Source organism: Monodon monoceros, unplaced genomic scaffold, assembly GCF_005190385.1.
Source record: "Monodon monoceros isolate NGI ecotype Baffin Bay Population unplaced genomic scaffold, NGI_Narwhal_1 Super_Scaffold_5, whole genome shotgun sequence".
NCBI lineage: Eukaryota > Metazoa > Chordata > Mammalia > Artiodactyla > Monodontidae > Monodon > Monodon monoceros.
The window spans coordinates 93,866,096-93,889,117 of NW_021703782.1; the positions used below are offsets into that span (position 1 = coordinate 93,866,096).

Consider the following 23,022-nt stretch of genomic DNA (forward strand, 5'->3'; position numbering starts at 1 on the left):
CTCCATCTAGCTGCAGACCCTGAAACCGTCTAGTCATACCTTCCGCCTGCCCCCAGCTCCAGCATTATGAGTAAAGATGTTGTGGCCAGAGGCCCCTCCCTCTCCCAATATCCAAGCTGCCTTAGGGCATTGTTTTAGGTCCCTTCAAAGGCAACAGGACAGGACACATGCTTATCTTGGGGCTTCACGTTGTGAACCTCAGGTAGCTGTGGGTCCAAATTTGTCCACTATCACTCATAAGGTATGCAACTTGGGGCAAGTAACTTGGCCTTTCTAAGCCCACTTGCAAAGGAATTTTTTTAAGCTTAAAGTTCTACTGGGAGGGGAACCCTCATACCCAATGGCCTACAGCCCCAGAGTCAGACCCAGGAATTTCAGAACCAACACTTCCAGAAACTCATTCTTGTCCTTTTTTCAGAGGACAAACTTGGAACGGTGGGCAGCAGCTGCCCGGGAGCTCCCTGACCCCTGGGGTTGGATGGAGTGGGGAGATGGCTGGTATAAGACACCGGAAGTCACGAGTTCATAGGGCAGGTCAGTAACTGGCCTGAAATTGACACAGCAAGTCAGTAATAGACGAAAACCTCTTGATTCAGAACAGATGCACAAGGACTTGGGCCTGGAAAAGATGTGGTGTTTATAAGGTCAGATGGCTCCTTTGTTCACCAGCATCCCAACTGCAATCGTCTCCCTGGGGCTGACTCCAAGCCTGGAGTCTGGGCCCACACACAGCATCCCAGCCTCCACCAGAAGCAAGTAGCAGTATCCGCATTGTATTTATTTCCTGTGGCTACTGTAACAGATTGCCACCAGTTCATGGTTTAAAACAACAATAATTTGTTCTTACAAAGAGAGGTCTGAAGCCCCAAATCAGTTTCACCTTGCTAAAGTCGAGGTGTTGGCAGGGCAGGTTCCATCCGCAGGCTCGGGGAGAATCCATTTCCTCGCCTTTTTCAGCTTCTTTATAAATGGCCACCTGTATTCCTGGGCTCATGGTCCCTTCCTCCATCTTTGAACTGCATCCCTCCAACCTCTGCTTCCATCATCACAACACCTTTTCCTCTGCTGTGCCAAATCTCCCTCTGCCTTCCTCTGATAAGGACCCTTGTGATTACATCGAGCCCACCAGATAATCCAGGATAACCTCCCCGTCTAAATGCCTTAATCACATCTCCCTTTGCCATCTAGGTAACACTCACACGCAACAGGAATCTGGATATGGGAGCCATTACTCAGCCAACCACACCCATTTTCTACATTGGGAACTAGGCTTTAGAAAGGTGAAATCACCTGCCCGTGACCGCACAGGTGTTGGAGTCTGATGCCAGGAGATCTGGGGCCTGACAAAGCCCTCTTGCAGCCAGATGAGGGTTATTCCCTGCAGGGGTACTAGGGCTGGAGAGGAGCATACAGAGTGCCATGGGAGGGGCTGGGGCTTTGGGGGATACTGGCTGCTTTAGAGGTCCAGCGGAATCCAGGGCTCTGGCCTCAGGTGGTCTCCTTAAGCTGGGGAGGGGACAGGAGCAGCTAAGAGCCAGATGTGGTACAAGTCTGGGGAATCGACTGCCCCCAACCCACTTCTGGCAGATCCCTGGACACAGGGCTGGACAAAGCAGGGCTTCTCAAAGTGTTCTTGCACCACAGAAAGACTGGGGTGAAGGAAATGGGCACTGGGGCTGGCAGCGGGGCTGTGTAGCAGACCATTTTTTGGCCCCCTCCCCTCCCCGCTCCCTCCATGGGTTTTTGCTTCTAACACCCACTGCCCTTGGCTCCTGGACCAGCTTGGTCTGCACAGATAGAGGGTGGGAAGTGATTGGGAATTCACTGCCTCACCCCTCTCCCCCCAGACCTTGTCCAAAGACTGACAACTTGAAAGCCCTGTCCCCTTGCCCTGAGTGGGGACAACTCTAGGCCAAGCTTACACTCCAGTGTCCCCCGTGGGATCAGGCTGCCACTGTCCTCCCAGGACTTTGCCTGTAATCACATCCTGCTTGGCTTCTTCACGTTCCCTTCTGATTCCCCCATTGCTATACTGGACTCTCCACCACACTTCCTTAATGAATCGCAGGCACACACATCACCATCTCAGAGTCAGTTTCTGGGACCCGCCCTAAGATAGGCCACCTCTCTGTGCTTTCAAACATCCATGCACATTGCGCATTCTGCCTCGTAACATAAATGTGCGCTTAAAATATTACTATGTCAGTTTCAGGGCTACAGCGTTACAGTTTAACAACTATATATACCTGGCATTTTGAGCTAAAAATATCTGTAAATCACCTTCAAGGACGGTGTTCCAAAGATGTGGCTGTGGCTCCAGTGCCCCTGCGTACCTGCTGTATGACCCAGATTGAGCCGAGGGGGGGGCAGGGAAAATGTGATATTCTGGGTGCCTCCATCTGTCCTACCATCCCCTCTCCACGTCAAGCACTCAAAACGCCAGCCACACAGACAGGCCACATAGCACACTGGGTCCTAATCTTGTTCAGATCTCTTTATTGAAAAATTAAAGTCATAAGCTCTGTATATAAATACACTGACGACGCTGGTCACCTGCAAGGCCTCTGGGATAGGCTAGGGGTGTGGTGGGAAGCTGGGGTCCTGGGGTACCCAGGGGTGTGGGATGGAAATAAATAATAAATACTATGGAGAATGAGGAGCTAGGAGGAACGGGGTGTGAATGGGGGGGTGCTCGATACTTATTTGTGGCACTGAAGGTCCTGCAAGATGCTGCCCTGGCTGGGGGCTGCGTCTACGGATTCTCATGTCACTTCACTCCAGACAAAAGCTCGGGCATCTGGGGATGGGCCAGGTCCTAGCTGGCCGGGGAGCAGCAGGGCCTCCACGCAACCCAGAGTTCCAGGCCCTGGGAGGCCTCAGGTGAAGACACAGGCGCTCTGCCCTTCCCCTTAGTTTCTTCCCTTCCTGAGGTCTCATGCTTATACTGAGTGCTTACTGTGTACTGGGCATTGCACCAGACCCCGACCTGACCTTCTGTTTGCCTTGCCCAGCTGTTTTTTCCCAGTTCTGGTCCAGTGGGCCAGGAAGGAGTGGAGGGATGTCTTCCTGCTACCCTGGCCATGCAGCCCCGGCCCCTGAAGGAGCTCAATAGTGCCAGGAGGGAGGAAGGACCAGGGCCAGGGGCTGGGCAGCGGTGGGAGGCCCTCGGGCCTTGGCCCCTAGAGCATCACATTGAACTCGGTGACCAGAAAGTCGATGTAGTCACGCTCCTTGCTCTTGAAGGCCTCTGCGATGATGCGCGCGGCCTCGCGATGCTCCTTGCCCCGAAGCGTCACCCCGTTCACTTCCAGGATCACGTGGCCCACCTTGAGCTGCCCGCAGTTGTGGGCTGAGCCGCCTCGCTGCAGGAGTGAGACACAGCGCGTGAGCACATGGGGTGCCTGAGGGCTAGGCCAGCCTGGCCTTGACCACCCACCAGGGTAGGCCTGCCACCGCCAACCAGGTAGCCACAATCTGGTGTCCGCTGCCCTGATTAGGAAAACTGTGGCTCAGCGAGAGCAAAGGCGGTATGAGCCTGGGTCTGCCCTTGGGTGCTGGGGCATCTCTGGGCATGGCAAACCCCTGGGGATGCTGAGAGGGGGACCTTCAGAGGTAGGGAGACACGGTCAGGCAGGTCCGTGGGGACGTACCTGAATCGTGACGATCCTAGGCAGGGGCTGGCGGGTGTTGGCGCCGCCCTCGATGGCGATGCCCAGGGTGGCTGCACTTTTCTTCACGCGGACCAGGGTGGAGGTGGGTTCCAGGAGTCCGGGCTGCAGGTGTGAGAAAGGAAACCAGTGACAGGCCTCCTGGGTGGACAGGCCTGGCCTGGGGGCTGGACCAGCCGTGACAGGCCTCTGGGTCAGCAGGGTGCAGACTCCAGCCCCGTGTCGGGAGCCTGCAGTGCGCCAGCACTAAGCACAGCACTTGGGGTTCTCAGCTCCCTAATTCTGAGGCTCGGGAGCTTAAGGGGCTGGCCCAAGGCCGCCTGGGAGTGACGCCAGGACTTGAATGCAGCCTGACTGCCTCGCCACCACATCATGTCAGAACTGGGCTTGAAGATCCTTGAGACCCACCTTGAGCACGTGGCTTGTCTGTGTCAGTGGCCAAGGGAGGGCCTTCAGACTCTGAATACAGCGGTCTTTCCAGACACCCACATCCCCCCTCCAGTGACGGGGGACTCACTACCTCCCCTGTGGTTACTAGTCAAGTTGAACCCTGCTCAGGACGTCCTGTTCTTCACCTGGGGCCGGCCTCCCCCTCCCCCTCTGCACCCCCGGCTCCTCGCTCACCGGTTTGGCGGCCCCCTCGGTGGTCCTCTCGTTCCGAGGCGTCTCCTTGCTACTCCTACTCTTGGTGGACACCACCTGTCTGCCTCGGCCCGGGGCGCTGGCTTCTGCCTCGCCGGCGTCCACGCCACTGTCCTCACTCAGGGTCTGCCCGCTGTCCGAGAGCTGGGACAGTGTGGAGGCTGCCGGGAGTGCGGACAGGAGGAGAGGCATGGTTTACAGCCGGGGCTGGTGAGGGCTTCCTGGAGGCTGAGCGGCAGGCTGGAAGGCTGGGGATTCTCTGGGCAGAGACTCCCTGCCACCCTCCCACCTACTGAGACCTGCCCTTCCAACTGGGCCTGGCCCCAAGGCCACCACTTCCAGGACGTCCGCTTTGACTGCCCCTGGCATAATGATTAAAACAGAGCTTAGGAGGCAAACCCAGCCCACAGATACGGGCTTTGTTTTGCTTTATTTTGTTTTGTTTCTTTTAACTCTCACAGTGTTGTCAACTTTTAATGAAGGGCCAACACATTCGAATTAGGAGATTTCACACAAAAATTAAATTCCAAGCCTCTCGGGAAAAAAAAGGAAGGTCTGCCATGCTTGGTCTGTGCCCCTGCTGACCCCACCTGGCCTGGGCTGAGTGATGGGCACACGCCCTCTGGTTTAACAGTCAAACCGAAGCCGCTTCACTATGTGTGTAACAGCTTGGCCCCTGAGATCGAGACACTCTGGAGTCTGACAGGTGGGGTTTGAATCCTCTCTGACCAGCTGTGCAATCCTGGGCGAGTTACACAGCCTCTCTGAGCCTCCATGTTCTTGTTCTAACCCAGGAGCGGCGATGCCTATCCCATGGGGTTATCATAAAGACTAATAGACACGATGTGTTGGGTGAAGCAGCCAAGAGAACAGGCTTATGCTAGATTGCCTGGCTCCACAATTACATTCTGTGTCTCAGTTTCTTCATCTGTAAAATGGGGATAATAACAGTCCAGCCTCACAGAGCTGTTGAGAGGATTAGATGAGTTACTAATATCAGCAGGGTCCCTAGAACAGTGTTTCTGGCACACAGAGAGTGCTGTACACCTGTTAGCTTTATTATCACGTGTGTCCGGCTCAGTGCCAGGTCTAGAGTGATCCATCTGTGATAGCTCAGGTTTCTCTCACCGCATCCTGCCTGCTCTTCCCTTAGCTGCCTTCCGTCAGTGAGCTACTGAATGCAGGGACCCCGCATTCTGCATCCTAGCCTGCTCGCTGCTTGCATACAGCAGGTGCTCAGTAAACGTCCCCTGACCTGGCTGGCCACCTTCCCTGGCCAAGGATGCCCCGCGCATCACCTTCGCCACAAGATGGCAGCAGAATCCAACAAAACGTACCCAACTCACTAGGAGGGAGGGGGTCCAGGGCCTGCGGAGGGCTCAGCCTTACCGAGCGGAAAGCCAGCTCTGCCATTCCTGCCACCTCCCCAGCTGGACAACCTCTGGAAGCTCAGGGCATGTGGCCTTGGGCTGGCCTCCCAGGTGTCTGGAAGGTCGAGCCCGCACTCTGACCCTGCAGCCCCAGGTCAGGAGACCTCCAGGGGTCCAGAGACTGCAATTTCAATGCCCACCTGTCCCCCAGCACCTGCTCTGTGCCTGGCACTGGGGGACAGAGATCACAGAAGCCACCCCTGCCCTGAACAGGCTCAGTCTTCTTGGGGAGACTTGTAGGTGAGTGCAGGATGACCAGGTCTGGGGCCCCTGGAGGAGGAGCCCGACCCTCACAGCCACCTGGCAGGACTATCACTGTTATCTCCAGTCCCCGATGGGAAAGCATGGCAGCCGGTCCACAGTCACACAGCCAGTAATGGCAGAGCGGGGACTCACATTCCCGCCTCTGCCTCCAAAGCCCCTCAGTGTGGGCTTGGGCTCGGGACCCTGTTCCCTGGCCCCCCTGACCCTGAGGGGGCAGGCCTGGGCTCGAAGGCCCCTCACTGGGTGAGCATCTGGTCCCACCTTGGCTGTGTTGATGGGCAGGTCAACGTAGGGGGGACAGGGAGCCCCTAAGATGACACAGCAGCACCCTGAGCCCAGCCCGCCAGGGTCTGCGGTACTCACTGCGTGTCTGGGGCAGCGCCCTCACTTCATTCACGTCGGGCTCGCTGTCTGGGCGGTGCACCTCCACCATGACAAAGTGCTGGTTCGTGCCCGTCTGGTCTGGGTGGCCGGAGGGGGAGGGTGGTGGAAGGCTGCCCCCCGCCAGCGTGGCCTCTGCAGGGGGGCTTTTCAGGTGAGGGGGTGACTGGACCCGCGGGAAGGGGCCAATGGGGTGCTGGTTGACCAGGGCCAGATGGGCGTCCAGCGGCCTCTTGGAGCCGGGGTTGGCCGGGGAGATGGAGGCGTAGATGGGGGAGGAGAGCGAGTCCTGTGCTGAGGAGGCCTCTGGGGCGGGGGAGGTGCCCGCCGGCGGGCTGCGGTTCCGCGGAGCAGAGAAGATGATGCCCGCGTGGGAAGACGCGGAGGAAGGCGGCTGGAGGTCCTCTCTGCCTGGCTTCCTCGTCTGGGTGATCAGGTGGTCGTGGCTTTGGGGCAAAGGTGATGGGGGAGGCGGTGGCTTGTAGCTAGGCAGTCCCTTGGAGGTGGACTTGACATCATCCTGCCAAAAGACCCAACAGGAGTAGGAGTCAGAGCCCATCGTGCCTGTTAGCGGGGAGACCTGAGCGCCCCAGTGCACCAGGCCCTGGCTGCAATTCCGTCCGTGCTCTATCAGCTCTTGGCCACGCTGCTCTGAATAATGCAACACCCGAGTGGAAAACTTCTCCCTGCATCTCAGCAGCTGATAGGCATCGGGATCTTGGCGGGCGTCTCTGGGGATGGCATCATTACCTTTGGGAACTGACGTTCTTGGCATTAGCCAGGGCTTGTCACAGGGCACGGGACTTAATTAGATGCAGGATGCAGAGATGGAAAACAAAAAAGGCCTTTCTTTGGCTTTTCTTTTTAAGGGATTATCATAGCTTCTGGAGACAGGAGGTGTGACAGGACTGATGGGAGAGAGTGGGTAGAAGGTGGACAGACATGGGCTGGGGAGCTGTGTGGCCCTGGGCAAGACACAGCACCTCTCTGAGTGCACCTCTGGGCAACGGGGAAAACTGCACCTACCCAGCAGAGTCGTGGCGGGGGTGAGGAGCAGAGTGTGTAATGCATTAGCAAGGGGCCTGTGACCCGGCAGGTGCTTGGTGAGTGGCAGATCCTGTCATCACTATGCTCCCCTCCCTATGCCAGCATCCAAAACTGGCACAGCTCTGATGGCCTTGTGGGCACTGTTCCAAATTCTTTACTTATTTTAATTAATTTACTCCTTGCCACAAACTTATGGGGTAGTACACTATTATTACCCCCATTTTTACAGATGGGAAAACCGAGGCACAGAGAAGTTAAGAAACTTGCCCAAAGTCACACAGTCAGTGGCAGAGGGTGGGATTTTAGCCCAGGCAGTCTGGCTCCAAAGCCCAGGACATTCAAGAGTTACGTGGGTCAGATCACAAGGCAACGCTACCCAGACTGCTGGTGCGCGCGCGTGGGCATGAGGTCACGTTTAACTCCCTTTTCCAGTGCAATCACAGGGCCTCCTTGAGGAGCTCTCGCCACACACTTCATGCTTCAGTACTTGCTATGACAACGTTCAGATAACACATCAAAAGTAACACCAAAGTCAAATAGCCTGACAGCCCTGCCTAAAACCCCCGGAACTAGCTGAGAGCTCACAGCTGAGGGCCTCTGTCTCCTCCCTGTGGCTCTCACCAGGGAGCCAGCCCCCAGGGTCTCAGGCACACCCGGGAGGGCAAAACACAATGAAAGGGCCAGAGAGGGTCTTACCAGGGAAACGTCTGAGAGGGTGTTCATATTGCCCTGGACGGCCTCCCCAGTCTCCTCCAGGTCCAGAGTGTTCTAGAACAGAAAAGAAAGCCATGTGAGCAAATACAAACTGAGAGGGAAAAACCACTTTGCTCTCTAGGACACCAAACCTACATGCCCTGAGGCACCTTTGTTCTGTGGTTTAAGTTCCTCCTGACCTGCCCCACTCCGTGGGAATTTACTTTACACATTAAAATTAATGTCGATTTCATTTGGAAATCAATTTCAAGGATGTCAATTTCTTGGAGACTTTCCAGGCCTCTCCTGAACTACGTGCCCATGCTGTGGCATGGCTCTGGCCTGGACTGGGATTTCCTATAGCTCAGCCTGTGCTCAACACTCTCAATGCCTCCAAAACCCAAGGGTTCTCTCTCCACTGCTCCCATCAGGATCCCAGGGAGGTGTGAAAGTAGCAAGATGCATTTGAGAGGCGGATGGGGAAAGTCTCTCTCTTTTAATGGTTTTGTGCTGTGGGGGAAGGGGGAGAGGGTTACGGTTTCAATGGAGCTTATTTTGCAAAGATGCTCATTTCTTCCTTTCCTGCCTCACCGGAAGCCTAACGCTCCCTCAGGTGACACTGAGCTGCCATCTCCAGCTACCCCGGGACGCCCAGCAGTGCTCCTCTCTAAGCTGGGCTCCTGAGGGATCAGCAGAGCCACTTCTCTCCACCTCACCGGGCCCAGGATGGCAAGGAGCCTCCTCGACCATCACCCGGCTCAACTCTCAAGTTCAGCGACCGATACTGAGCAGTCTCAGTGCTCCAGACCGAGGGCCTGGGGACACAGAGGACGTGAGACACCGCCCCTGCCTTCAATAGCTTAGAGAGAGTGGGGTGGACACAAATAAGCAAGGAGGAGATTGCACAGGGTGAGGAGGGGTCATCCGGGAAGGCTTCCTGAAGGAGCGAGCACGGCTTAAAGCTGGGCAAAGGAAGGAATGATGGGTGTTTCAGAGGGAGGGGTGTGCATTAAGCAGGAAGGATAGAGGATGCTTGAGAATCTTCGGGTGGTTCCACATGAGTCAAGAGCTGCTTAGACCTAAGCCTGAGGGCAGTGGGTCACCATGGAGATGTGGTCAGGTTTGCCTCCTAAGAAGATCCCCTTTGCTTACTTCCTCTCCAGCCACGCTAGAGCCATGCAGGCATGTCAGGGCCTTTACATTTTATACTGGCTGTTCCTTCTGTCTGGAACATGCTTCCCCAGGACTACCCACAAGGCGTGATCTGTTTGCTCACCTCCTTCAAGACCTTACTCAAATATCACCTCCTCAGAAAGGTCCATGCTGACAACCCCACCTAAAATCACAACCCCCACCCCTGCCCTGCTTTATTTTCCTCCTTTGCACTGATCACTATTATTCACCCAGCAGCCATGATGTAATCTTGAAAGGTAAATCAGACAGTGTCTCTCCCCAGCACATAATCCCTCCAGGGTCTTTCCATTTTACACAGAGGAAATTCCAAACTCTGCCTTCACTGTGCCTGGTGACTGGGCCCTTTCTTGCTACTCTTCCAACAGGATGGGATGGTTCCTGCCTCAGGGCCTTTGCACTCACTGCTCTGCCTGCACTACACTCCTGGCTCACCCTCTCACTTTGTTTAGTTCTGACCTTAGTGAGGCCTTCCCTGACCAGCCCTGTTTTCAAACAGCGCCCCTCTCCAACGCCCCCATACCACCTCTGTCTAACCCTTGACCCTGCTTTGTTTTCCTGTATAAGATTTATCACCACCTGATCGGATACTATTGATTTGCTTATTGTTTGTCTCCCCCCTAGGATAACTCCTCAAAGGCAGGACTTGTGACTACCTAGTCCCTACTCTATCCTCAGTGTTCAGGATAGTGGCTGCTTGGTAAATATTTACTAAGCAAATTAATCCGCGAATGAATCAATGGGTGAATGAATTAATCAGTGACCCTGGCTGTCACAGGGAGGAGGCCCGAGCAGGCAAAGAATTGAGCAAGGTGGCTACGGTAGGTCACGGAGAGCAGTAACGGTGGCTTGAATGAGGGTGAAGGCAGCAGGTGGGTGGGAGGAGCCCCCTGACCCCATACCCCTAGGGCAGAGGCTACCAAGTCACTCCACACTGACCCCCATCTCAAATGAACCTCCTGAAGCCTTGAACATTCTGGGTGGGCACAGGGCACGTGGTCAGCCATGGGAATCCACCAACCTACAAGATGCCCCGCCCACCCGGCCCTGAGCCTTTCTCACCCAGGGCTCCTCATCTGGTCCCGTGAAGCCTCTGGGGCAACGTCAGGCCAGGACAACTGCCTTGTTTTATCAACAAAGCTGAGGCTTACATGCAAACCTCAGCTTCCTGACCTCTCCCGCTCTCTCCAGCACTGTCTCCCGCGCACCACCTCACGGGAAGACGCCCCGACAGCTTTGGTGATGCAAGGATGGGGGGATCCTTGAGGAGGGGAGGCTGCTCTTTCGCACACTGATTAGTGGTTCTGGCTTTTCGGAGGTCGCACCCAGCTCTGCTACTCACAGGTGAGTGACGCTGGGCAAACCACTGAACTGCTGTGTGCCTCAGTGTCCTCATCTTTAACATGGGTAAACAGCAGTTCCTCCCTCATGGAGCTGATGCATTGACGCCTGAAAGATGCCCAGAACAGAGCCTGGCACAGTATAAGAGGGGAGGTTATCAGAAGCCTGGAATCTTGCAAATCTGCCCTAGGAACCAAATGGCTACACAACATGCCCTGGCCCATGTCAGCACCCTGATGGAAAGAAGCAGTAATCCTTTCACATACCGCCCCCCTCCTCCAAAAGTGTAATGAGTCCAGTGCTCCCAGGAAACGGTCCAGCTGGGCGACACAGACCATGTAGGATGAAGGTGAATGGCGAGGCAGGTTACGTGCAGTGACTTCCCAAGACTCGGCAGTTACTGCCTTGGCCTCAGCAGGATGCCCCAAGGGGGTCATGGACCTGGAAGGTGCCTACACCAAAGACGAGAGGGGCCTCCATCACCTCAAATGTAGCTAGCCACTGCCACCTGCCCCCCAAATTCACCTTGTAGGCACCCTGGGGGCTTAGATGACAGTCCACGGTTGGACAGAAGCCATGGGATTCTGTCCTGTTCTGGCACATCAGGAGCTTTGAATATTCATTTAGTTGATCAACAAGCATTTATCAGGCAGCCTTGACTTACGAGGAAAGCTCATGGGGGTAAAAGGTGAGCAGGCCACTGTGTCCCCAACACCCAGCAGAGGGCCAGGCATGAAGGAGCTGCCCACAAACTCTTGTTCGGGATCACTGATGGGGCTGGTGTTGTAATAGGGCCCATGGGAGGGGGCAAGGAAGGGTCCCGATCCTGGCAACTCAAGCATGTTTTGCCGAGCGCTACAGGGAGGGCGTGACTTTCTCTTAGAGAGGACATCGGAGAACTCCAAACTGTGGAGGGCCTACTGCATGCCAGACCCCTGCTGGATGTTTTCCTTACATGATCTCATTGATTCTCCCAACGACCCTGCAAGGCAAGCACTCCGACTGTCCCCGCTCACGTCTTTTACACTTAAGCTCAGAGAAGGCAGTGACTTGTCCAAGGCCATAGGGCCATTCTACAGCAGATCAGTTTTCTAACCCGCGTCAGGGTGACCCCAAAGCCCGTCAAAGGGCCCCAGGAGGACCCTCTCTGAAACAAGAGAGGAAGCAGCCATCGCTGGCCCCTGGCCCCAGTCATTCCCTGCTGTTAGTGGCATCCTGGAGCCAAGATGGAAGGAGGGATGGAGAGGTGGGAGGGTGAGAGTGGATCAGGGACAGACATCCGGCCCTGGGAGGAAGGCCTGAAGTGGAGCGAACGGCAGACGGGCTGGAGCCCAGCCCTGCCAGACTCCATCTGCTGAATCCAGACGCTCAGGAGCCCCGAGTCCCCGAGCCATGTTCCCTGTGCGTCTGAAATAGATGCAGACAGCAGGCTAAGAACGCGGGGGATGCGTCAGCAGAAACGCTTCTGGAACAGCCTTCGAGGAGGATCAAGGTCGGAGCTCATGATGGAGCCCGTGCGTCCTAGCCTCCTCCCCACTCCCCTCAGCCCCAGCTGCTTGGGCTGCCCTACTCCCGCACCCACTGAGGCCAGAGACTAGCTAAGGGTGTAAACCTGGCGGCTCAATTAATCCTGCCGGGTGGGACCCTTCATCAATTCTACAGCTGAGGTGACTGAGGCTCAGAGAGGGGAGGCCACCTGCCCAAGGTCACACAGCAAGGACAGAGCAGGAAGCTGAACCCTATTCAAGGTCTGAGTCTGTTATCCAGACTACTTCCCATGAGAGCCAGGATGCCCTCAAGACCTGCTGCCCTTGCTCCCCCGTCTCCTTCCTTCTCAAATCTGTGGCGGTTCAGAAAATCCCCTTCCTTTCAAAGAGAACTCCTTTTCATCTGAGTTTGCCCAGTCAGGGCTCAGATACCCCAGGGACTGGTTTGAGGGAACTGTGGGGAGAAAATGAAATGAAATCATAAGGGGCAATCACCTGTGCTTGCCTCTGCCAGATGGACTCGTGATCCTGGACAGGGAGGCCGTAAGGCCGTGCGTGGCCTGGGTGCCACCTCAGCAAAATGAAGCCCTCCCCTCCCCTCTTTCTCTCCCCTCTCTACAGCCCAGTTCCGGGTCTCCTCTGCCCCCACCCTCTCATTACAATGGGAGGGCTCTTACATAAAGGTGCTATTTTCAGCGCTTCATTCTTCTTGCTTCTTTACTCTGATGTCTGGACTACAGGCTCCCCCCACCTCCACCCCAGAATGCACCAGCGGCCTGAGGCTGGGAGTGCCCTCCCCTTTCTGTCAATGGGCAAACTGAGGCACAGAGTCATAAAGGCTTCTGGAAGGTCGGCAGTGGAGGCTGCTGAGAGGAAGAGGACAGCGGGAGAGACAGAAACTAGAGAGGGAGGAGTGAGAATAAGAGGGAAAAAGAGAAGGGAGAAGGCTGGGGAGAAAAGACCAAGAAGAGGAGAGCAAGGGGAGAAAGAGGAAGGGAACTTGAGAGAACAGCAAGAGGTGGTAGCCTCTCCAGAGCTGGGGAAGAGGAGCTTGTCGCAGCCGGCAGAGCCAGAAAGTCCTGGTGTTCCTGGGGGGCAGGGGGCTGCCCAGAGTGAAGGGGACAGGTCTGGGGGTCCAAAAGGATCAAGTGGCCAGACCCTGGGGTGATGGCCGTGCTGGTGGAGACAGATCCTGCAGTCCCAGCCTCTCCGAGCCGGGGCTTGGGTGGAAGTCTGGAAGCTGGAGGGGAGGGCAAAGGATAGGACAGCGAGAGAAACAATCCTCAACACAGAGGGCTGGAACCTGCACTCGCTGGCGAGGCTGAGGCCATGGGAACTGGCACTGGGCCTTTTAGCAGCTTGTCCACTCCTGCTACCATGTTTGGCCACCAAACCACAGAAGCAGAAAAGCCCCCGGGAAGATGGTGCACAAGGCCCTCCCGAGAGGCGGGTGTTACTGCCTTGCCCCAGCACAGCCCGTGCTTCCTTCTGCCTCCATGCATCTCCCTCCCAATGGTCTTAGGAAAAGGACGTCATTCAGTGGACAGAGAGGGTGACCCAGAATCTCCAGGTCAGGGACAGAAGAGCCCGTAGGACAGGCACTGGAAAGCAGGGCTCCAGGAAGGAGTCAGAAGCCGGTGAACCTGGCTGGGGGAAAACCCTGCATCTTTTATTTTCATTAACCTCTAACCGAAATGTAGCGTCTCCTTCCCTTATGAACGGAGGCAACACAGCCCAGCAGAATCAGCAGCGCCTGTGACACTGTCACGGATCTTTCGTAGCACGTGGCGGAGGCTGCGAAGTCCCATTTATGCTCATCACGGCCTGACAATTACAGCTGTTACCGACCTGCTGTCAGACCTTGGTACTGGGCGTGATGATAAAGAAGCACGCGTTTTACCATTTGTTTCCATATTTGAAAAAGGCATTTCATCATCTGATTTGTTTCCTTTGTAATCCTGTGTGTTTCCGTTTTAAACATTTAAAACTGTTACCCTGAGAACAGGTCCCAGGGCTTTGCCAGCTTGCCAGAAGGGTCCGCGGCACAGAAAAGGTGAAGCCCCCCCCCCCCTACAGTCCTACGTCAGTGTTTAGTCCAGCTCTCCTAGGTTATAGCCGGGCAAACCTGGGCCCTGAGGGGAGCAGGGGCTGGTCATGTTCCAGCAGGCTCTGACCTCCATGGACTTCTTTCTATTTGGTGGAAACAGCTTCCAGCACTCGCAAGTCCCCACACAGGGAGGAGAATGCTCCTCAAAGCACTAGGAGGAATGGTCCTTATTTCAGACACCGGCTGAGGCGAAGCTGCAGCCGCCCTGAGGGTCACTAGTGCCTCCGGTGAAACTATGGTTCTATGCTCTCGCACCACCCTCCGACCCACTTATCAAAGTGTGAATTATGGAGATGATTTGATTCGAGGCTGCCGTCCTCACTGCCCTTGCTAAGCTTCGTGAGGGTGGGCGCTGTTGTCCCTTGTTCCCGGCTACCAGTGCCCCGCTCAGAGCCTGCATGCGGGAGGTGCTGAGCGAATGCTTGCCACATAAACAAGGAGCGGCAGACTGACTGAGTAAATAGATGGGCTCCTTCCTGCTCCCCCGCTAGGGAAGAACTTGCCCAGAAGAGGACTCCTAAACTCACCCGGGTTGGACCAGAGGCAGATGCAGCAGGTGGGATGTGTACCTCTCATCGTTTGCTCCCTGTTTCTGGAAAGAGCTGCCTTGACAGTCAGGGGTCTCTGCAGCTGTAGGTGTCTGACACAGGCCTGAGCGCCTCCGCCCTCTTTTGGCCCCGGATGAAGAGGAAGGCAAGGAGGCCATGGGGAGGAGGCTGACACTGCCAAGTGCTGACAGCCACGCCCTGCACCCCCTTCTCACCTTACTGCAGGGGAGACGGCAATGGCCTTTAGAGGCAGGGGCGCCACCTCCAGCACCCTTTAGCAAGCCTGGGGACCCCCTTTCCAGGTACATGAGAGGCCTAGAGTGCAAAATCTCTCAAATCCAGGAGGAAGAGGGCTGTGGGTAAGGCCAGGGCAAGTTCCACTGCCACCCCGACCTCAGTAGCATCTGCTCCATGGGTACAAGGCTGGCTTTGGCCTTTCAGCCCCTTTTCCTCTGCCGTGCCCTTTGCCAGCCTTTAGAGTATCAACAGAATGGGCTCCTATATAGTCCATACCTGTAAGTCCACCCCTACTCTCACTCAATCTCCACAACAACCTGTAGATAGGCGGCCTTATCAGCCCACTGTACAGATGCAGAAACTGAGGCTCCAAAAGCTTAAGTCGCCTGCCCAAGGTGACAGGGCTACTAGTTGGGAGAGCCAACCCTGGTGTGTGGGATTCCAGAGCTTGTGCACTTAAGCCCCTCTGCCACAGGCCTGCTCACACTAGATGAGGAATTCAAGAAATGTCGGGTAGGCCTTTCTTCTTTCACGCAGCTCTCCTGGCCGACATCTTTATGGGAGGGGAATGATACCGTTTGGAGGCAGCCAAAAATTCTCAGGGCTGACTCTCTATTAGACAAATGGAAAATAAACACAATTTGTTGAAGGGGGAAGGCTGCATCTGATTTCCTTTGATCGATTGTGTCTGGTTTGAGGGAAAATGGCTGCAGAATTAGCCACGTTTAACCTGGGATTGATAACCATGCAGCACGATCTAGGGAATTTGGGTTAAATGGAAATGGGGCATCCGTCTGCGGCATGTGGGTCACAAGAGCCAGCTGCCTGCCCACTTGCCCGTCTGAACGCCAGAGCAGAGGACATTTTCCTACGATGTGGGAGGTAACTGTCCAGGAGGCTGGAACGTTAGAAGATGATCCTGGGTGGCCAGGGAATGAGGTTTCATTTCGGTTTCTGCTTCACATTTCCTTGAACTCTGCTCTGTGCCAAGCCCTGGGCTGGCAATGGGGACACAGACAGGAGAAAAATGAGGTCCCTGTCTGACCCCACCAGCTTCCCCTGTGTCCTGGGGAAGACACTCAGGCAGAGGTTAAAGCAACGTGGCGGACATTTTAATGGAGATGTGAAAAGCACGCGTGCTCCACGAGGGAAGGGATTTTGGCCATGAGCAAGAAATGTTTTTGGTTGTTGTCCATCCAGATTGTGGGGCATGTTTGTTACTCAGCATCCCTGCAGCAAAAGCTCACTAATACATGGTGGTGTTGCAGACCAGTGCCTGGCACTTAGCAGCAAATGAATTATTTTAAGCTCTCTCTCAGGAGGAATGATGCAGCCCTTGTTCAAATACACAGATAAGTGGTGGGAACACAGGGCTGCCATTCCTTGCCGTGCCTCCCCTGGAATATTTTCCAGAATCTCCTGACAAGAGGACTCTCAGAGTTGGAGGAGACTTGGGGGTCTGCCTGCATCGTACCGATGGGGAGACTGAGGCTGACGGTGAGTGAGGGGCTTTCCTGAGGGTGCACTGCGTGGTGGGGGCAGAGAGGAGGAAGGGTGTGGGCTCCTGACTCCCCGGATGGGCCTGGTGCCCTGCATTCCTGCACAGAGGGGCTTCCAGGAGGAGGCTTCTGTCCTTGGCTCCGCATGCAGGCAGCATGGGGTGTCCAGTCTGAGACCTGCTGTGGGTGTGGAGGGAGGGTGTTCCCAGGAGACACTGAGGCCAGGGCTGACCAGGCAGCAGGAAGAGCTGGCGCCTGCAGAGCCCGTCATCACGTCTCTTAGCAGCTCAGGCTGCACGACCTCCCCAGGCCCTTCCTGGGAATGAACCTGTTCTTGGTTCAAACCCATCCCCATCTGTTCTCAACAATCAGCGGCATCCTGGTGAACTAAGTCAGATCATGGCAGCCCCTGCTCTAACCTGCCAACGGCTCCCATCTCACTCAGACGCGGTCAAAGTCCTCAGCACATAATCCACCACTGCCCTTCCCCTTGCTTACTGCTCCAGCCTCATGGCTTCCGGACTTTGCTCAGACACTCCAGACCTGCTCCCACCTTAGGGCCTTTACATTCGCTGTTCCCTCTGCTGGAAACACTCTTCCCCAGCTGTGGGCAGGGCCATCTTCCTCACCTTTTTCAGATCTTACGCAGGCGTCACTTCCTGACCATGCCACACCTTCCCCAAGTCCCCTTTCCTGTTTCATTTTTCTCCTTAGCACTTTTTACCACGTAACATACCGTGCATTTCAGTTATTTATGTGGTTTAGTCTGTCATTCCTGCTCTACCCTAAATTCCATAATGGAAAGAATTTCTTTGTATTTCTTTCACCACTGTATTCCCAGCACCTAGAACTGGATATAGCACATAGCAATCACTCAGTTGATATTTGGTAACAGAACAGAAGGAAGAGAAAGAGGGAGAGAGGAGATAGATAGGTAGATAGATAGATAGATAGATAGATAGATAGATGATAGATAGATAGATAGATAATGCCTAGCAAGCATCTGGTGAGCTGCTTCTCTTAGCAGTGTTAACAGCACCAGCTCAGACGTAAGCAGGCCTGGGTTTGAATCCACATTCCACTGTTCACTAGCTGAGCAATCTTGAACAAGTCACTTCTCTCTAAGCCTCAGTTTTCTTCTCTGTAAAATGAGGATCATAGCAGTACTTGCCACACCTAGTCACTGGGCGGGTCAAAGAAGATACAGTTGGAAAGAATTATCATAGTGTCATGGAGATGCTTGACAAATGCCAGCCACTATTATAAAGGCCCAAATTATTAATATGGACCAGGCTCTATGCTGAGCACTAGGGATTTGATGGTAACTCCAGACACAGTTGTTGCCCTCAAGCAGCCCACAGTCAAGGCGGGTAACCAGCCAGTCTTGTACAAATTATTGGAATATAATGACACAAGAGCCATAACAGCAAGAAGCCCAAGGGGCTGAAGGAGCCAGAGGCTCAAAGTCACCCTCCTTGAGAGGATCAGGGAAGTCTGCTTGGAAGAGGTGGCATGTGAGCTAAGGGCTGAAGCACACACAGGAGCTAGCCAGGCCATGTGACGTGGGAAGGAGAACACTCCAGACAGACAGATTGTCTGGAGTGTGGCATACGTGAAGGCCGAGAGGTCTCTCAACAGCTCCACGGCACAGAAATTATCATCCTCATTTTATAAAACTGAGCTCAGAGAGGTGAAACTACTTCTTGAGGTCACACAGCAAGGAAGTGGCAGAGCTGGGATTTGAACAGAGGGCATTCTCACTCCAGAGCCTGAAAAACCTGATGAACTGGCAAACAGGAGAGACAGCACCCCGAAGAAGCCCAGCTCCCCACCAGGGCTGGGTGCGGGTGTAAGGAGGTGAGGGGAAGGACCACAGCCCCCTGCCTCTGCCCCAGCTAAGGCACTCCCACAGCCCCACTTGGCAGGAAGGACGGTACCTCCATCAGGTCTATAAGCCACAGCAGCCGTTCCTGGGGAGGAAGGGTGGGCAAAAGGCAAAAAGAAAAATACATCAAATAAATATTAGGGATGGAGTGGGCACAGCAAACCCCCTTCCCAAACACCCCCCCCCCCCCCGCCACACACACACAAAGGCAAAATAAACAAAGGGATTCTCCAAGTCCCTTTTTTCTTTACTTGGGATGCTGTGGGCAAGAATAAAGAAGGGGTGAGGAAACCCCACTGCTACAATCAGCATGGCCTCGTTCTAACTGCCTCCTTGAAGGAAACCAGGGGTTCCTCACTGCTCTGCAGAAATGACACGTGTCCTTAAAAAGGGCCTTCAGGAGATGGTCATGCCCCTGGAGGCAATCCTGGGGCTCTCTAGCAGTTGAGGCTAGGGTCATTATTCCCACTTGGCAGATGGGAAAACTGAGGCTAAGCAAAGGGAAGTGACTTGTCCAAGGTCACACCTGCAACTGAAAGGCAGAGCTGAAGGAGGACCCTGTTCAGAAGCCTCGATCAGAGAAGACCCAGATTTCAGGGAGGCCCAGGCCCCGTGGTGGCAGAGAAGCTCAGCGTCTGCAAACTGGAGCCCTGGGCTGTGCATGTGGAGAGCACCCAGGGGGGATGAAGTTTGGAGGGGCAGTGGCAGGTCCTCAGCCCAGTGCTTTCCAGAAGCCACCAAGTGCCTGCAAGGCCCCGGATACAGGGTGGTTTTTCCGGCCAGGCTGGGACAGGTCAGGAAGAACAGAGGTTTCCTCTGCCCTCGGGCTGTGGGCAGCACGTCTGGGATGTTACTCATCCTTTACTCCTCCCAACCAGCTGCAGAAAGCAGCATGGCTGCCCCAACGCGAGGAGGGAGATGGAGCCACTGCGGATGGAGGCAGCCTTTCCACGTTGCCTCTCCTGCCTGTACGATGTTCTCTTAGTACCCACCTCCAAGGGCTCGCCCTGGTCTTGGTTAGCCCTGATCTGACATGCCCGAGCTATCCAGTGGGTCTCAGACTCATGGTTATTCCCACTTCAGAAGCTGGGAGACCCCTTCCATCTGTCCCATAAACTCCCTGCTCAAAATCCTCCTGTGGCCTTTCTGAAGTCTGCCTTTCCCAGGGCGCTCCAATACACAGAGAGGGTCTCTCCGGCAGGGCAGGGTCAACTGCCACAGCTGGGGCTCAGATGGCCAGGGTCAGCGCTCCCCAGGTGCAGGAGAGACCCCCGGGCTGGGACAGGGTCATGGGAAGCCAGTGCTGAGCTGGGGCCAGGACCCCTGCCCAGAGCCCTTCCTGGGTATAACAGTTGCCTTGAGGCGTCTTAGTGCTGCAGCCTGGCCTGCCATCAGGGCCTCGGGCTGCCGTGGCCAGGGCCACCCAGGGCCTCAGGTGATTTAACCTAAACCTCTTGCCTCCCAGGTTAGAACACACCCCATCCCACCCACTGGATTTCTCATCCCTGATTCTGAAGGGACCATCCCAGAATTAGAGTCGGCAACCCTCCAAGTTTTAGAGCAGTGACTGATGTGAAGCCAACACATGGCCATCATCACGCCAATCTCTGTGGAGTTGGACCCAGAGAGAAATAAACCCTCGGGCCACGGCCCCCGCAGCCTGAAACCAGCTCATCACCTGTGTGCTACATCAGAGCCAAACATGCAGCCCCAGGCAGGAGGCAGCCTCCTCCCTGCCCCAGAAGTGATCTGCTCATCCTGAAGCATGACATCGCCTCCACTGCAGCTGCGTCCAGAGCCAGGAGGAATATGTGGCAGCTTCCTGGTCGCCCCAGGAAGGACGAGGACTCTTGGGGGATGAAGGTGACTTGGGATGGTAGGGATAGGAGGTAGAGGAGTAGAAGTTTCCCCAGAAACTCAGATCCCCAGAGCTAAAAAAAAAACAAAAAAAGCTATATTGGGAGCTGGAGTCCCCAAGGGAAAGGCACACATGCTCCAGGGCTGTTTCCTGGTGGCTGCAAGCTCACCTGTGCCCACTTACCACCTGTGTCTGCAGGTGGACGTCACTGCACTCAGACCTCCTGCTCCCCCAACAGGACAACGAACACAGTCTAACAGAGATTCCACCCGTAAGAGCTCCCAGTTCAGTGTCTGGGAGTAACGGTGTTTAAGGAACTCGACTTCCCTACTCCCTTTCCGCAGCAGAGAGGTGCTGAATGACCGACAGATAGGAAAGGAGAGGATGGGGCCAAGCTGGCTCTCCTGACCTCCAGCTCCGGCTCTCCCCAAGGCACGGACCTTAATAACTGGCTGTTCCCCATGATGGATAATAAGGCATTTCCTCTGCCCTTTCCTTGCCAAGGCCTCCCGGGGTTAATCTGCCTCTGAGCATGCTGGGGGCAGAGTCACACCATGAGATGGACCAGATGCTTTTCTAGGGGCTGGCGAGTCTGGGAGAAAGTCAGGCTGGGCTCTGGGGCTCCAGAGAATCAGGAGGGTGTGTCTCAGGGAAGATCCCAGTCACCACGACCACGACCACGACTGCGCTGTGTGGTCTCTCGTGGCATCCTCGCATGGATTGGCATTATTTTTTCTATTTGTCTCCTGACCTGCGTTTTTCACCTTTCTCCCCGAGCCTGCATCCTATCCCCCAGACTCTGGACACCTGAGGCAGGGCCACAGCTGCCTTGTTCACCGGTTGTGTCCTAGAGCCCATGCGTGGCGTGCAGCAGGCACCCAACCATTAGGAGGTTTTCACAGGTGAAAAGACTGAGGCTCGGAAAGGCAAGAGCTGGCAAGGGCTCGAATCCCAGCACAGACGCCCAGTGCCGGGATTCGAACCTGGATGGGTCTTAACGCCCCTGCTGGCCAGCAAGCCAGGGACGGGGCAGGGGCAGCTCACCCTGGCTGAGCTGACAGTGGTGGAGGTGCCGTGGCTGCCCGTGGATGAGCCTGTGTCGCTGCAGGAGACCATGGAGTAGGTGTCCCCGGCCACAGGGCTGGGGGGCTGCCGTGCCTTCATTGACTCGATCTCCCGCCTCAGCACCAGGTGGTCGAAGCGGTCCAGGTCTTGGGGGGAGATGGTACCTCTCACCTCAGACAGGAGCAAGAACTGGAGGCAGGGACAAGGCGGGCACTCAGTGGGGAGCTCCACCAGCAGGTGGGACGGCCCACTGCCACCCCAAGTGACCCGCATGCAAACCTGGCCACTGGCCTCCCCTCCTTCACCCTCGTGGCTCCCCACTGTGCTAGGAGAAAAGTCCAAGCACCTTCGCCTGGAGGCCGGGCCCAGCATCATCTGACCCCTGCCTCCATCTCACCACTTCCTCCTCAGCATCTCAGCCTGCACGTATGGCTGCAAGTCCCTGAACAGGAAGCCCCTGGCTGTCCCTTCCCCCTCCTCTCCAAATTGCGTTTCCTCTGTTAAGTCTTCCCAAATGTAACCACTCCCAGTGGATTTAATCACTTCTTCCTCCGTGCAGCTTTTGAACCTCAAACAGACTTCCACTAGAGCAGGGTTCTCAAAGAGGGCAGCACGGCACAGTCACTTGGGGGGCTCGTAAAAATTACTGGTGGCCGCCTCCCATCCACAGAGGTGTGCGGTCAGCCAGCCTGGGGTGGGGCTCGAGCATCGCTCTTTAAGAGCAGTCCAGACGACTCTGAATGTACACTCAGCATGGCAAGCCGCTGCGTTAGGGCCCCAATCACAGGGGACCTTAACTGACAGTTTCCCCAGGAGTCTGCGGCCTCCCCCGGGGCGGGGTCTGTCTCGGTCACCAGCCTCCGCCTGGGGTTCAGTTTGGGCCTGACTCTTTGTGGGCTCTCAGGAGAGGAGTGGGGGACAGAGGGCGGCAGGGAAGGATGCGGAGACCCTGAGAGCTGAAGCCAGGCGCCCCCAGCCCCGCCTCGCCCGAGGAGGCGCGGGTCACCTTGGCATGGGTGTTGAGCAGCTCAAACAGGGCCATGACGAGGGCGTCCACGGACACGCTGCCGCCGCGGTACTCCTCCAGGTAGTAGGCCATGGTGGCATGCTCCTGCGCGCTCAGCAGGTGCCGTGCCTGCGCCTCCAGCAGCACCCGCGTCTGGTTCCCCAGGCTGCTCAGGGTCACCTGGGAGCCGGCCGGCCCCTTGTAAAACCCCAGCTGAAAGACAGCAAGACAGAGGCCTGGGAATTCGGAGCTGCTCTGGAGGCAAATGGCCAGGCCCAGCCAGCGACCCCCTGCCGAGGGATGGGGTGGGTCCCTCTGAGGTCTCGGCCCGCATGGGAAAGCTTCAGATGTTACCGGTATGTTCCCAGAGCACGCGGCCTCGTGCAGCTGCGAAGGGCCTTCACGGCTCATGTAGCACGTTTACATGTGTTATCTCATCAGAGCCTCGTGACCATTCAGAGTCAAGCAGTATTATTATTATGGTGCCCATTTTACTCTCTAGGTTGAAATATCTTTCTTGGTATGGGGATAATAGTAATTTTATTTCCAAAACATAGCTCAGATCTGCACCCACACACTCCACCCTTCCCGGCACTGCCTCTGCCACCGTCAGCTGTGTCTAAGACGCCATCCGGTCTCCCTCCTTGTCTTTTCTGCCTCTCTCTGTCACCTA

The 23,022-nt window shown here is 55.7% G+C and overlaps 1 protein-coding gene across 3 annotated transcripts in view; it reads right to left on the reverse strand.

The window, feature by feature from the left end:
- Positions 1-2,489: 2,489 nt before the first annotated feature.
- The window catches only part of WHRN (whirlin), an 88,417-nt gene continuing 67,884 nt past the window's right edge, over positions 2,490-23,022 (reverse strand). For 2 of the 3 annotated variants that reach the window (XM_029203865.1, XM_029203863.1), the window contains 8 exons: positions 22,350-22,562; positions 21,323-21,532; positions 18,473-18,505; positions 8,129-8,200; positions 6,368-6,905; positions 4,293-4,471; positions 3,651-3,773; positions 2,490-3,362 (listed from right to left, as the gene is read on the reverse strand). In XM_029203865.1, the coding sequence (XP_029059698.1) occupies positions 3,180-3,362; positions 3,651-3,773; positions 4,293-4,471; positions 6,368-6,905; positions 8,129-8,200; positions 18,473-18,505; positions 21,323-21,532; positions 22,350-22,562 (1,551 nt within the window). In that variant the 3' untranslated portion in view covers positions 2,490-3,179. The remainder of the gene's footprint in view (positions 3,363-3,650; positions 3,774-4,292; positions 4,472-6,367; positions 6,906-8,128; positions 8,201-18,472; positions 18,506-21,322; positions 21,533-22,349; positions 22,563-23,022) is intronic. The other variant, XM_029203864.1, reaches the window with a different exon arrangement.